At 37.3% G+C, this 12,080-nt stretch overlaps 1 protein-coding gene across 3 annotated transcripts in view; it reads right to left on the reverse strand.

Annotated features, from left to right (window-relative positions):
* The window catches only part of RICTOR (RPTOR independent companion of MTOR complex 2), a 131,514-nt gene extending 131,019 nt beyond the window's left edge, over positions 1-495 (reverse strand). The window contains exons 1-2 of one of the 3 annotated variants that reach the window (XM_017853179.1): positions 359-495; positions 141-188 (exon numbers count right to left, since the gene is read on the reverse strand). In XM_017853179.1, the coding sequence (XP_017708668.1) occupies positions 141-188; positions 359-407 (97 nt within the window). In that variant the 5' untranslated portion in view covers positions 408-495. The remainder of the gene's footprint in view (positions 1-140; positions 189-358) is intronic. The other 2 variants (XM_017853181.1, XM_017853180.1) reach the window with 2 other exon arrangements.
* Between the last annotated feature and the right edge of the window lie 11,585 nt (positions 496-12,080).

The raw sequence follows: 12,080 nt of genomic DNA on the forward strand, positions 1-12,080 counted from the left end.
CCGGCAGGCGGGGCTCCGGCTCTGCCACCCGCACCCCGCCGGTCCCGTGCGGGGCCCGCCCCTGCCTCTGGCCCCCAGCCCCGGACCCGGCTCCTCCCCAGCAACGCGCCCTCGCCGGCGCCCGCGGCGCCCCGCGTTACCTCGGGTCAGATCCAGCGGGACGTTCTCCTCGCCGCTGTCATTCCGCCCTGCGCGAAACAGACACACAGCCCCAATTAGGATTCGCTCTCAGGCCAGCTGCGGCTGCCCTGGCTCCGGCCAGCGCCCCGGCTCGCTCCCCCACCCAGGGCCAGGGGAAGGCAATTGCCAGGGGTGGCGGGCGCCGGGCGATGGGGAGTGAGGGTTGCAGCGGGCTTACCTCGTACTCGGAGGTTCTTCAGAGAGCGGCCGCGGCCGATCGCCGCCATATTGACGGGTTTCAGTCACAACACCGGAAACCTCGCCCAATCGCGCGAGAACCCCTTCCCCTCCCCGCGCGCCGCACCCGCCCCCCGCGGCACCTCCCCCGCCCCCTAGGCGGCAACGGCGGCTGGTGGTGCTGGCGCTGCCCGGGCGCGGAAGGAGCACTGAGCCGACCCAAGGTCTGCATGAAGTTCGCTGCGCCAGCCCGCCCGCCCACACCGGACCAGGAGAGCACGTCCGCCGGGAGGGGCAGTTCCCACGAGGAGAGTCCCATTGATGCGAGTTGGCAGCGTAAAGGATGCTCCCCTTCGGCCGCCGCGGAAGCCGTAGTCCAAACGCAGGCGAGCGGGGAGGAGGAGGAGGCCGGAATGCGGCCGGCGGGCCACCTGCTCTCGCCTGCCTGCCAGTCTCCTGCTTGCTCTCAAGCCCTGCCACAGACTGCCCCGCTCCCCCGTGTATCCATTGAAACAATTTTTATTAAAACGCTGCGCCCAGTTTGAGCCTCCCTTCCTGGAATCGCTTTGCTCCTACTAAGTTAACACGGAACAAAGTTTTTTTTCCAGCCTCGCCGTTGATCTTCAGGATGCCCCTCTCGGCTAGGAGGGCTTCTCCAAGTGGAAGTGGTTGGGCAGTTTTGTTTTTGGCCGCCAGGCAGAGGTCCCCGCGGTGGGATCGCGCCAGCGCCGGGAGGCCGGGGAGAGGGTTTTCTCTGCCGGGAGCCGGGGCGAGCTGTGTCCGGCTTTTCTGTCTCTGCAGATCCTAAGATCATGGATCATGCAGATGTTGTGGATTAATCTATTTTATGCATAAGCCTATTAACATTAGGGATTTTAATTCTAGAAACTGCTTAGTTAATACACACACACACACACACACACACACACACACACACCTGGCCACTGACCCAGCAGCTTTCTCTTGAAGTACATTAAAGAGAGGAGCTATTTGTGCTCTCCAGTTCCTCAGCTCATCTTTCTATTCCAGGAGACTGAAAGTTAATTAAAAGTGGAGATCTTGCCTTAACCAGTTCTGTTTTCCCAGCTCCCAGTTAATGCAATATCTGGCACAAATAAGTGTTCAATAAATATCTGTTGGATGAGTAAGTGCCTTGGTTTTCTAATTTGTTCCAATGCTCTGCTTACTTAAAAAAAAAAAAAAAAGGCAATATTGGGGATATTTGTTGAAGTTGTTAATAACAGTGAACGTTTGGAAACACTTAAATGACCAAAGGTAGGGATTATGTAAATTATGTCAACCATTAAAAGTGAAGAAGTAGACTTAGTAAAAGGAAATAATGTTCATGATATTAAATCAAGCAGATTACAAATTTCCTGTTTTTATAAAAGTTTAAATATGTACGAAATTAAAAGTATGCATTATAAAATATTTTATATATACATGTATGTTGAAAAGGTCTGAAAATATACATGAAAATGTTAACTGATTTTCTCCCCTCATTTGTGGAATTATACGTGCACTTTTTTGTTCTTGTTTGTCTCTACTTTTTTAAATATCCTATAGTTAATATATATCATTTGTAAAATAAGTGGTAAGAAAAAAATAAAAGGAACATAAAGTAGTGTCACCTGGAAAATAAAATAGGAACACTGCTTCCTTAGAATATTGCCAATTGTCTATATATTCCAGGTTTTTCTTTTTTAACCAAGTCTACACTCATATATCTGCGACTGATACTGCACTTAGATTTAAGGATATAACACAGTTACAGTACTTTAAAGAAATGTTTCCTGGCATTACCAGTAGTAGTTTTAATATCAACAAACGTGTTCCCTCCGTTATAGCTTTAAAAATCTTGGTGCAATTTATTTATTCTAGTTACTGCCTGAAACAAAAATCACAAAACTGGAGGTCTAGCAGAGGGTTGGATTTCAACACTCCATGTATCACTACATTTCACCCTTATAGAAAAGTAGAGATCTATCAATATAAATTATACCAGATTCTTACAGTTGTTCTGATTTTCGACCAATCTTTTATCATATTATAAAATCCCTGTATATTCTACATTAACTCCTTCCCAATACAATTTAACTTCATTTTCTCTCAGTGTTTTATGAAAGTTGAGTACAACTAATCTATTTTTAAGTTACTTGAGGTACTTAAGTGCCTAAATCCAATAGTATTTTATCATTATAACTGTATGTTCCTATTAAAGACAATTATTCAATTACTCTATTTCTTGCAGGAGAAAAAAATTACATTCAATCTTCCATTGAAACTAGTTTTGGCTCTGTTACTATTTCAGTCGTTTGAGTGGTTAGGTTCTCCATATTTGCTCTTAGAATGAATGGCAGGTCTGGTAAAAAGAACAAGTTATTAGTGTTTGGAAATGACACTCAGTTAGGAAGCAGAAGTTTAGGTAAATTTTAGTAAGGAATACATTTTATGATGTGTTTGGTTTTTAAACAGTAGCACTACTTTATTGATTGTAGTCAGATTGATACTTGTTAAAACCCCTAAGTTTTCTACTTTGATACTTGCCAATTGCTAGCTATTCCTCCTTTTGAAACTTCTTTTCTTCCTTGCATCTGTTAGCCCACCCATATGAGTTACTCATTTTGTTTACTTCTTACTGCTTCTCCAATTTTTTTTTTTGATTCTAATCTGGTCATTGAGAATGTGACTTCCTCTTCTTAGTTTTCGTTTCCCAGCTAGGTTTCATTTGCTGTGTCAATGACTGTTTTTTTTTTTTTCTGGTAGTGTTTGTCATTGATAAAAAATGTTCTATAAGAAGATCAAGTCCAGGACCATACCTTTGGAAGATGACTGCTTAATTCTGAAGATACAGTTACTTCATTCACAGTCACTCCCTTGGTTCTATTCTCTACCCTCTTGCATGCAGTTAATAATTCTAGCATATAAACCATATTTTATCGGTTTGGGATACAGTTGTAATACTGAACAGAAACAAAAGCCTTATCAAAATCTTAGTTCCCTTTAATCTCTCTGCCTTGATACATAGGCCATTTGAAGATAAAGCAAGTAAAAAACCACAAAATTCAGTCAGACTATTTCTTGGTAACTTCATAGTTAAACGACACATTTGAGACATCTAAAGGCCATTGACATGACAAGCAATGAATTAATTTAACAAATGTTATAATCCCATCCAGCGTTAATTATGTCTTGGTCACAGCAGAACAGAGCCCATGAGTATTGTGTCTTTAAATTTTAATCTCTGTCCCAAAATCTCATATAAATTTCCTTTTAAATATTATTTAAAGACTCTCTATGACAAACAGTTTTAAATGCAGAATAAACCTGTGTTTATGGAAGATGAAGATACGTTAAAAAATGAAATCTAGTAGGGTATGCAGTAAAATTTCAACAGTGATTATCTACAGATGGTAGAATTTTGAGTGATTTTTCTCTCCCATTTTCTCATTTTCCTTCTTCCCAAACAAATTTTTACTCGTGAATTTTTTTAAGAAAACTATTTTAGAAAATTTTGTTGGCTATTCTAAACCAAAATTATAAACAGTTGATTTTAATAATGACTTGCTTAACAGGTTACTATAAACAATCAAAATTATTTGTGCATCTGTTCATTAAAAAAAGAACTTTTGCACATACACTGCAAAACATATATATTCACTTTTAAATTAAATTAGAACATAAAACAAAGATGAAATAAAATGGTTAAAAGTAATTTTAATGTTACTTTACTAATGACACAAATACAAAGCAATGGGGCTGAATATACTTCATTATTTTTGACATTTCATGTTTTATACTTTGTGATACTGAAATTTAAAAGTCTAGTTTTAAGAAGAGTTTATGTGGGTATAGGGTTTTAATAGCTGAGACCTCACAAAACACGAAGTTAAAAATGGAAGAACTACTTCATTGGCTGCATTTCTAAACCATAAAACTCATTTTCCCATTTCATCCACCCAGTGATACAAAAGCTTTTTGAAATGTAATTTGGCTAACAAATGTCCATGTTCCCTAATGTCAATCAGTTTTTCTATCAAACTAGAAAACATAACATTTAGAAATTTTCTGCAAAATGGTTGCAAAACCATTTATCTGAAAGATTTTTAAGCAGATTGGGAAACTCTGTTCCCATGATTTTCAAGTGTGCAGATACGAAAATTTATATGTATGACATATTTATATTTTAAGGTTTTTTGGAAAAAAATCACAAAACTGAAACACTTTCAAATACCTATTTTCTAAATGCTGTCATCCTAGCACAGGTTTTTTTGAAAGTATTAAATTTCTTAGTTATTGTTATCACATTTACTTTGAAGGAAAATTTTAAATTTTAATTTTAAAAAAAATCTGATAGATAACATGCTACTGGAAGCCACCAGTCATCATGAAAAAAAAAAGCTTACCACTGAATAAACAGTAAACATCTGTATAATAAAAGATTTTCTTCACTTCTCATTTCAAAGTGTGTGAAAATTAAACTTTTTAAAATGTCTTATGTCTTATTTATACAAAATTATCACATGTGGTACTATATCTCTACTTCCGTATGAACCCCTTTTTAAATTTATGGGCACTGCTTCGTCGATTTTCATGAAACATTGCTCTTATTAAGGAAGTTGCTTACTGATAAGGATACCTGGTATTTGGTACTTTTACTTTGATGGCACAGAAAAAACTGAACAGAATTAAGCCAACACTGTAAACTAACACATAGTTAGAAATATTTATGCTTTCATTCAATTGCACACACAGCAAAGCTTCCATAATGCTTATTTGTTCAAATGCCTTTTTCTTCAAATCTTCAGCCTTCCGCTGCCCCACCCCTTTTTCTGCCTTGGTTGACCAATAGGTTTGCATTTTAGTTTTGTCAACAAATATTTTCTCTGTTTTTTTTTTTTTTTTTAATTCCCAGCCATTTATTTAACCACAGCAGGAAATAGTACTATATTCCCAACAGATATGTTCCTTTTTGTCTGTTGCTAATAAGAAATCTTTCTCTTTTCGCAGGACACGGTGGCTCATGTTTGTAATCCCAGTAGTTTAGGAGACTGAGGCAGGAGGACCCTTTGAGCCCAGGAATTCCAGACTAGCCTAGGCAACACAGTAAGATCTCGTCTCCACTAAAATAGTAATAATAGTAATAATAATAAAGTTATCTAGCATGATGTCATGCTTTTATAATCCCAGCTATTTGGGAGGCTGAGGTGGGAGGCTCCCTTGAGCTCAGACTTTCAAGGGTATGTTCAGCTATGATTGCACCACTGCACTTCAGCTTGGGTGGTAAAGCAAGACCCTACCTCGAGAAAAAAGAAAAAAACTCTTTTTGCGAAGTAATGGATTCAATATTGCATGACTTCTAACATCACAGAAAAAAAATACAGAAAATTATCTTTATTTTCTATTTATTTTAAACATATTTTGCTAATCTAGGAGCTTTATAATAGCTGACATCTCAGGGAACAATATATAATTAGATAATAGTGAAGTTTAATGCATGTAAATTCATATTTCACATAATTCTAATATTTTTAATTTTTTTAAATGTTGGCTGACATTGTGACATCTGATTGCATTATCATTGCTTTTTCCTTGTACTGAAGCTGATAAAGTACTGAAGCTAAAATCAGAAGTATCAGTTCTGCCATATTTTAAAACCTGTGCTGTGCTTTTATTATTTGTGTTACATACAATTTCTTTGCAAGATTCTTCTTAAGCCATGTGTACATTTTGTGAGGAATAGTTTATAATATCCTCCTAAATCCACTTGACTAGATAAAGTATATGGCCATATGCCAAAGTGCAGAGAATTCCTGAGAGACTGTTGTGAATTCTTCTGAGTTGTAGAACTCCCATCTTCACTCAGAATACTTATATGACTCGTATCAATTTAACCTTCTGACCAGATGACAGCTCCATTGTTAATATGTTTAATAAATATCAATAGTTTCAGTTTTTCTTTCATTTCTTTTCTTTTTGCTTTTCTATTTCTTTTTTTTTTTTTTTATTTTATTTTTTTTTGAAGGGGGCAGGTATGGGGTAGGGAACTAAAAAAATTCCCCCAAATTCCTCCACACACACAAAAAAATAACAAAATAGGATACTGAAGTCAGAATGAGGAGCAGTGAGCAACTAGAAAACTGGAAAAATGGACCTCTCTAGCTATATAGATCTGAAGACTAAGCCACTACAAGGTAGGAAAGCAGAACATCAGGCTCTTGCGTTAAGTCCAGGATTCTAGAAGTGGACCAACGTGGACCCAGGTTGGTAGTGCCCCCTGGCTTTCGGCAGTAGCAATTACAAATCCTTTCTGGGTAAAGCCCATTACTTCATCAGTTCCAAGGATCTTCACATATTGACATCAAACAAATAGAAGCTCACATTCAAAGATCATTAAACTCATAGAAACAAACTGACTGTGAGTAAGAATCTAGAAATCAAAATCAGCAGAATTCTATGCCAAGGACTTCAGATATTGATGATATGAAGCTAAATACAAAGTAGTTATTCTATATTAAGTAATTTTTCCAAATGAATTTATGCTTCTACCCATGACAGAATAATGAGAGTTGGATGTGCCTTCCTACAATAAATAATTGTTAATTTAGACAAATATATGAAACAGCAGTTTTTAGGAATTGGACAGTAGTGTGGCACTGTGACCTTGACATAAAAGGAGCAAAAAAGGTGAGTTTCACATTCCCTCGAGCTTTGAAAATACAACACAAAATTTATGGAACCTAAACAGAGCAGCAGTCTTACGGAATGGAGGAAAAAAAGATTGAAGTCGAGATAATGAGGTAATCGAACGTTGAGGGGCAGAATACCAGAGTTGAGAGAGCTGTACAAAGTAGGAGCTCCAGAAATCTGCACTGGGATCCCCTTGCTTATTTAGCTGAATTTTAAGCTGGACAAGCATAGGGTAAGACTCAGTGAAACCCAGCAAAGAACAGCCCCTGGAGGCTCTGAACTAAATGGAGATTCCAGAGGTTGCAGCTTGCTGAAAGACATCCAACCGGCAAGTAAAGAGACTTTGGTGAACCCTTTGAGTATTCAAGTAAGACCCCAAAAGGCTATACATTAGGAAATGGGTTGCACTGAGACCCCACAATGGCCATAAGTTATCAAAAAGGATACTCCGTCCCAGAATAAGGCTACTATAGATATACCTAAATAGAGTTCAAAGTCAAGCCTCAATAGGATCAAGCTGATCTCCCAATAAATAAAGAACAGGGTTTAAAACTAAACTCATTAAAAATAAAACAACAATATTCCAACCTCCAACACATCACATTGATAATGTTCAGCATACAGCAAACATTTTTATGAGATTTGAAAAATCAGGAAAATGTGACTCATCCTCATGAGAAAAAAAATCAATTAAAAACAAGACCAGAGGCCAGGTGCAGTGGCTCACGCCTGTAATCTCAGCACTTTGGGAGGCCGAGGCGGGCAGATCGTAAGGTCAGGAGTTCGAGACTAGCCTGACCAATGTGGTGAAACCATGTCTGTACTAAAAATACAAAAATTAGCTAGGCGTGGTGGTGCATGCCTGTAATCTCAGCTACTCAGAAGGCTGAGGCAGGAGAATCGCTTGAACCTGGGAGGCGGAGGTTGCAGTGAGCTAAGATCATGCCACTGTACTCCAGCCTAGGCAAGTGAGTGAGACTCCATCTCAAAAAAACAAACCAAAACCAAAAAAAAAAAAAAAAAAAGACCAAGACCAGAGAAAGTATGGACATTGGAATTAATAGAATTTCATAAATATGATCAAAGATTTAAAAGAAATGTTGGACACAGTAAGTAAACAGATGGAGACTCTCTAGAGAGAAATGTATTCTGTAAAAAAAAACCAAGTGTAAATTTTAGAAATGAAAAATACAGTGCCAGAAATGATCATATATTAGTCAGAAATTCACTAAATGATGACAGATTGTACCCTAAAAAAGAAAAGGGTTGTGAATTTAAAGACAAACCAACAAAAAGCATAGAGAAGAAAAAGACTGGGGAAATAAGGAAGAAGAAAAAGCCTCAGCGACCCATATAAAAAAAATCAGACAGTCTGAAATATGTGTAACTGAAATCCCAGAAGAAGTGGAGAGAGAGATTGGGGCAGAGAAAATGAAGTCGTAATGGATAAACCTCTAGCTAAACTGACCAAGAAAAAAGAGACAAGCAAGAAATAACAATTATCTAAAATGAAGGATGGGACATTAGTCTAGAACCTATAGATGTTAAAAGTATAGGAAGGGAATATTAACAACTTTATGCCAATAAATTTGTCAACTTAGATGAGGTGGACCAAATCCTTCAAAGACAGAAAACACCAAAGCTTACTCAAGAAGTTATTTGGTAGATATACAAAATGCTTATAAAGTTTATACAAAAAAGCAAATGTCTAAAATTGTCAGCACAATACTAAAGAAACACTATCTGAATTCAAGACTTACTCTAATGCCAGAGTGAAGACAAGACAACTTTAGAGAAAGGATGGACATATAAATTAATAGGACAGAAATAACGTGTGTTAGTCTGTTCTCACACTGCTATAAAGACATATCCAAGACTGGGTAATTTATAGAGAAAAGAGGTTTAATTGACTCACAGTTTCACAGGGCTGGGGAGGCCTCAGGAAACTTACAATCATGACAGAAGGGGAAGAGGCATGTCTTAAATGGTGGCAGGCAAGAGAGCAAATGAGTAAAAGGGGAAGTCCCTTATAAAACCATCATATCTTGTGAGAACTCAGTGACAATCACAAGAACTTCATGGGGGAAAGTGCTCTGTGATCCAATTACTTCCCATCAGGTCCTGCCTTCAACATGTGGGGATTATGGGAATTCCAATTCAAGATGAGATTTGGGCAGGGATGCAGAGCCCAACCATAGCATAAAGAGCTCACAAAGTATATATATTTAAATAATTATTGATGAAGGTACAAAGACTATTCATGTAGAAAGGATAGTTCTTTTCAACAAATGATGTGGGATCAATTGGCTATCCACATACATATAATGAACCTTGATCTATATGTTACACTGTATGCAAAAATTAACTCAAAGTGAATCATAAATCTAAATGCAAAATTGAAACTACACAACTTCTAGAAAAAATAGAAAAAAATTTTGTAGCTTTGAGTGGAAGAAAAGAGTTCTTAGATACTATACTAAAACATGATTAATATTAGAAATAATTGATGGATTGAAGTTCATCAAAAGAAAAGCGTCTGCTCCTGCAAAGACACTTTTAAGAGAATAAAAACAGAAGCCACAGACTGAGAAAATGTTTTCGATTCATGTATCTGATAAAGTAATTGTATGCAGGCTATATAAATAGCTCTCAATACTCACTAATAGAAAACTAAACAATGAAAAAAATTAAACAGACTCAAAGTCAAAAAAGTAAAAGAGACAAAGAAAGTCAAATTTTATTATAAAACATCATTCAGCCAGCCTACATAAAAATAGTAAATAGGTCAGATGCAGTGGCTCATGCTTATAATTCCAGCACTTTGGGAGGCCAAGGCAGGAGGATCACTTGAGGCCAGGAGTTTGAGACCAGCCTCATCAATACAGTGAGACCCAGTCTCTAAATAATTTTTTAAATAATAAATATATATGCACTCAACACTGGAGCACCCAGATATATAAAACAAATGTTATTAAATGTAAAGGGGGATATAGACGCCAACACAATAATTGATGGAGACTTCAACACCCTACTCTCTGCATTAAACAGATAATCTAGACAGAAAATTAACGAATAAACATTGGATTTAAATTGCACATTAGAACGAATGCCCTAACAGGCATTTACAGAACATTTTGTTCAACAGCTACAGAATACACATATTTTTATCAGCACATGGAACATCCTTTAGGATAGACCATATGTGAAGACACAAAACAAGTCTCAACAAATTTTTAAAAATTGAAATCATATCAAGTATCTTCTCAGACCAGAATGGAATAAAACTAGACATCTATAACAAGAGGAACTTTTGAAACTGTACAAACAGATGGATGCTCCTGCATGACATTATGACATTGGGTCAATGAAGAAATTAACAAGAACATTTTTAAAAAAATTATTGAAACAAATGAAAATGTAAACACAATAAATCAAACCTGTGATATACAGCAAAAGTAGTTCTATAAGGGAAGTTTATAGCAGTAAATACCTACATCAAAAAAGTAGAAATATACTTTTACTAAGACACAAATTAACAGCCTAGTGATGTACCTCAACTAACTAAAAAAGCAAGAATAAAACAGACACAAAAGTAGTAGATGGCAATAAATAATAAAAATCAAAGCAGAACTAAATGAAATAAAGACTAAAAATGTCATACAAGGAATTAATAAAACAAAAAATTGCTTTTTGAAAAGAGTAAATAAAATCAATGAATCACTAGCTGGAGTAACCAATAAAAAAGAGAGAAGACCCATATAAACACAATCGGAAATGAAAAAGAGGACTTTACAACTGATACTACAGCAATACAAAAGATCATGAGACTCTTAGGAGCAATTATACATCAGCAAACTAGAAAACCTAGACAAAATGGATAAATTCCTATACACACACGACCTTCCAAGATTGAATCAGGAAGACTTAGAAAACCTGAAGAGACCAATAACAAATAACGAAGTTGAAGCAGTAATAAAATGTCTCTCAACAAAGAGAAGTTCAGAACCAGATGGTTTCACTGTCAAATTCTATTAAACTTTAAAGAAGGACTAACATCCAGTCTCCTCAACAATTCTAGAAAATCGAACAGAAGGGACTTCTCCCTAACTCATTCTATGGAGCACGAATTAACCTGATGGCAAAACCAGATTCAACAAAAAAGAAAACTACACACCAAACTCTCTTTATGCACATAGATGCAAAAGTTCTCACCAAAATACTAGAAAACCGAATCCAACAGCACATAAAAAAATAATATACCATGATCAAGAGAGATGTGTCTCGAGGATGGTTCAGCATATAAAAATCAATAAACATGGCCGGGCGCGGTGGCTCAAGCCTGTAATCCCAGCACTTTGGGAGGCTGAGGCGGGTGGATCACGAGGTCAGGAGATGGAGACCATCCTGGCTAACACGGTGAAACCCCATCTCTACTAAAAATACAAAAAAAACTAGCCGGGCCTGGCGGCGGTGCCTGTAGTCCCAGCTACTCGGAGGCTGAGGCGGGAGAATGGCGGGAACCCGGGAGGCGGAGCTTGCAGTGAGCTGAGATCGCGCCACTACACTCCAACCTGGGCCACAGAGCGAGACTCCGTCTCAAAAAAACAAAAAACAAACAAACAAACAAACAAAAATCAATAAACATGATAGATACATCACATCAACACAATGAAGGAGAAAAATAATATGGTTGATTACATACAATCTCAATTGGTACAGAAAAAGCATTTGATAGAATTTAACATCCCTTCATGATAAAAACTTGCAACAAACTAGGCGTGGAAGGAACATACCTCAACATAAAAAAGGCCATATACGACAAATCTACAAGTAACATTGTACAGGATGGGGAAAAGCTGAAAGCCATTCCTCTGAGAACTGGAATAAGATGAGGATGCTTACTTTCACCACTCTCATTCAACATAGTAATGAAAATCCTAGCCAGCATAATCAGGCAAGAAAAAGAAGTAAAAGACATCCAAATTTGAAAAAGGAAGTGAAATTTTACTTTTTGCTGATAATATGATCATACA

This window comes from Rhinopithecus bieti, unplaced genomic scaffold, assembly GCF_001698545.2.
Source record: "Rhinopithecus bieti isolate Rb0 unplaced genomic scaffold, ASM169854v2 scaffold_34818, whole genome shotgun sequence".
Classification (NCBI taxonomy): domain Eukaryota; kingdom Metazoa; phylum Chordata; class Mammalia; order Primates; family Cercopithecidae; genus Rhinopithecus; species Rhinopithecus bieti.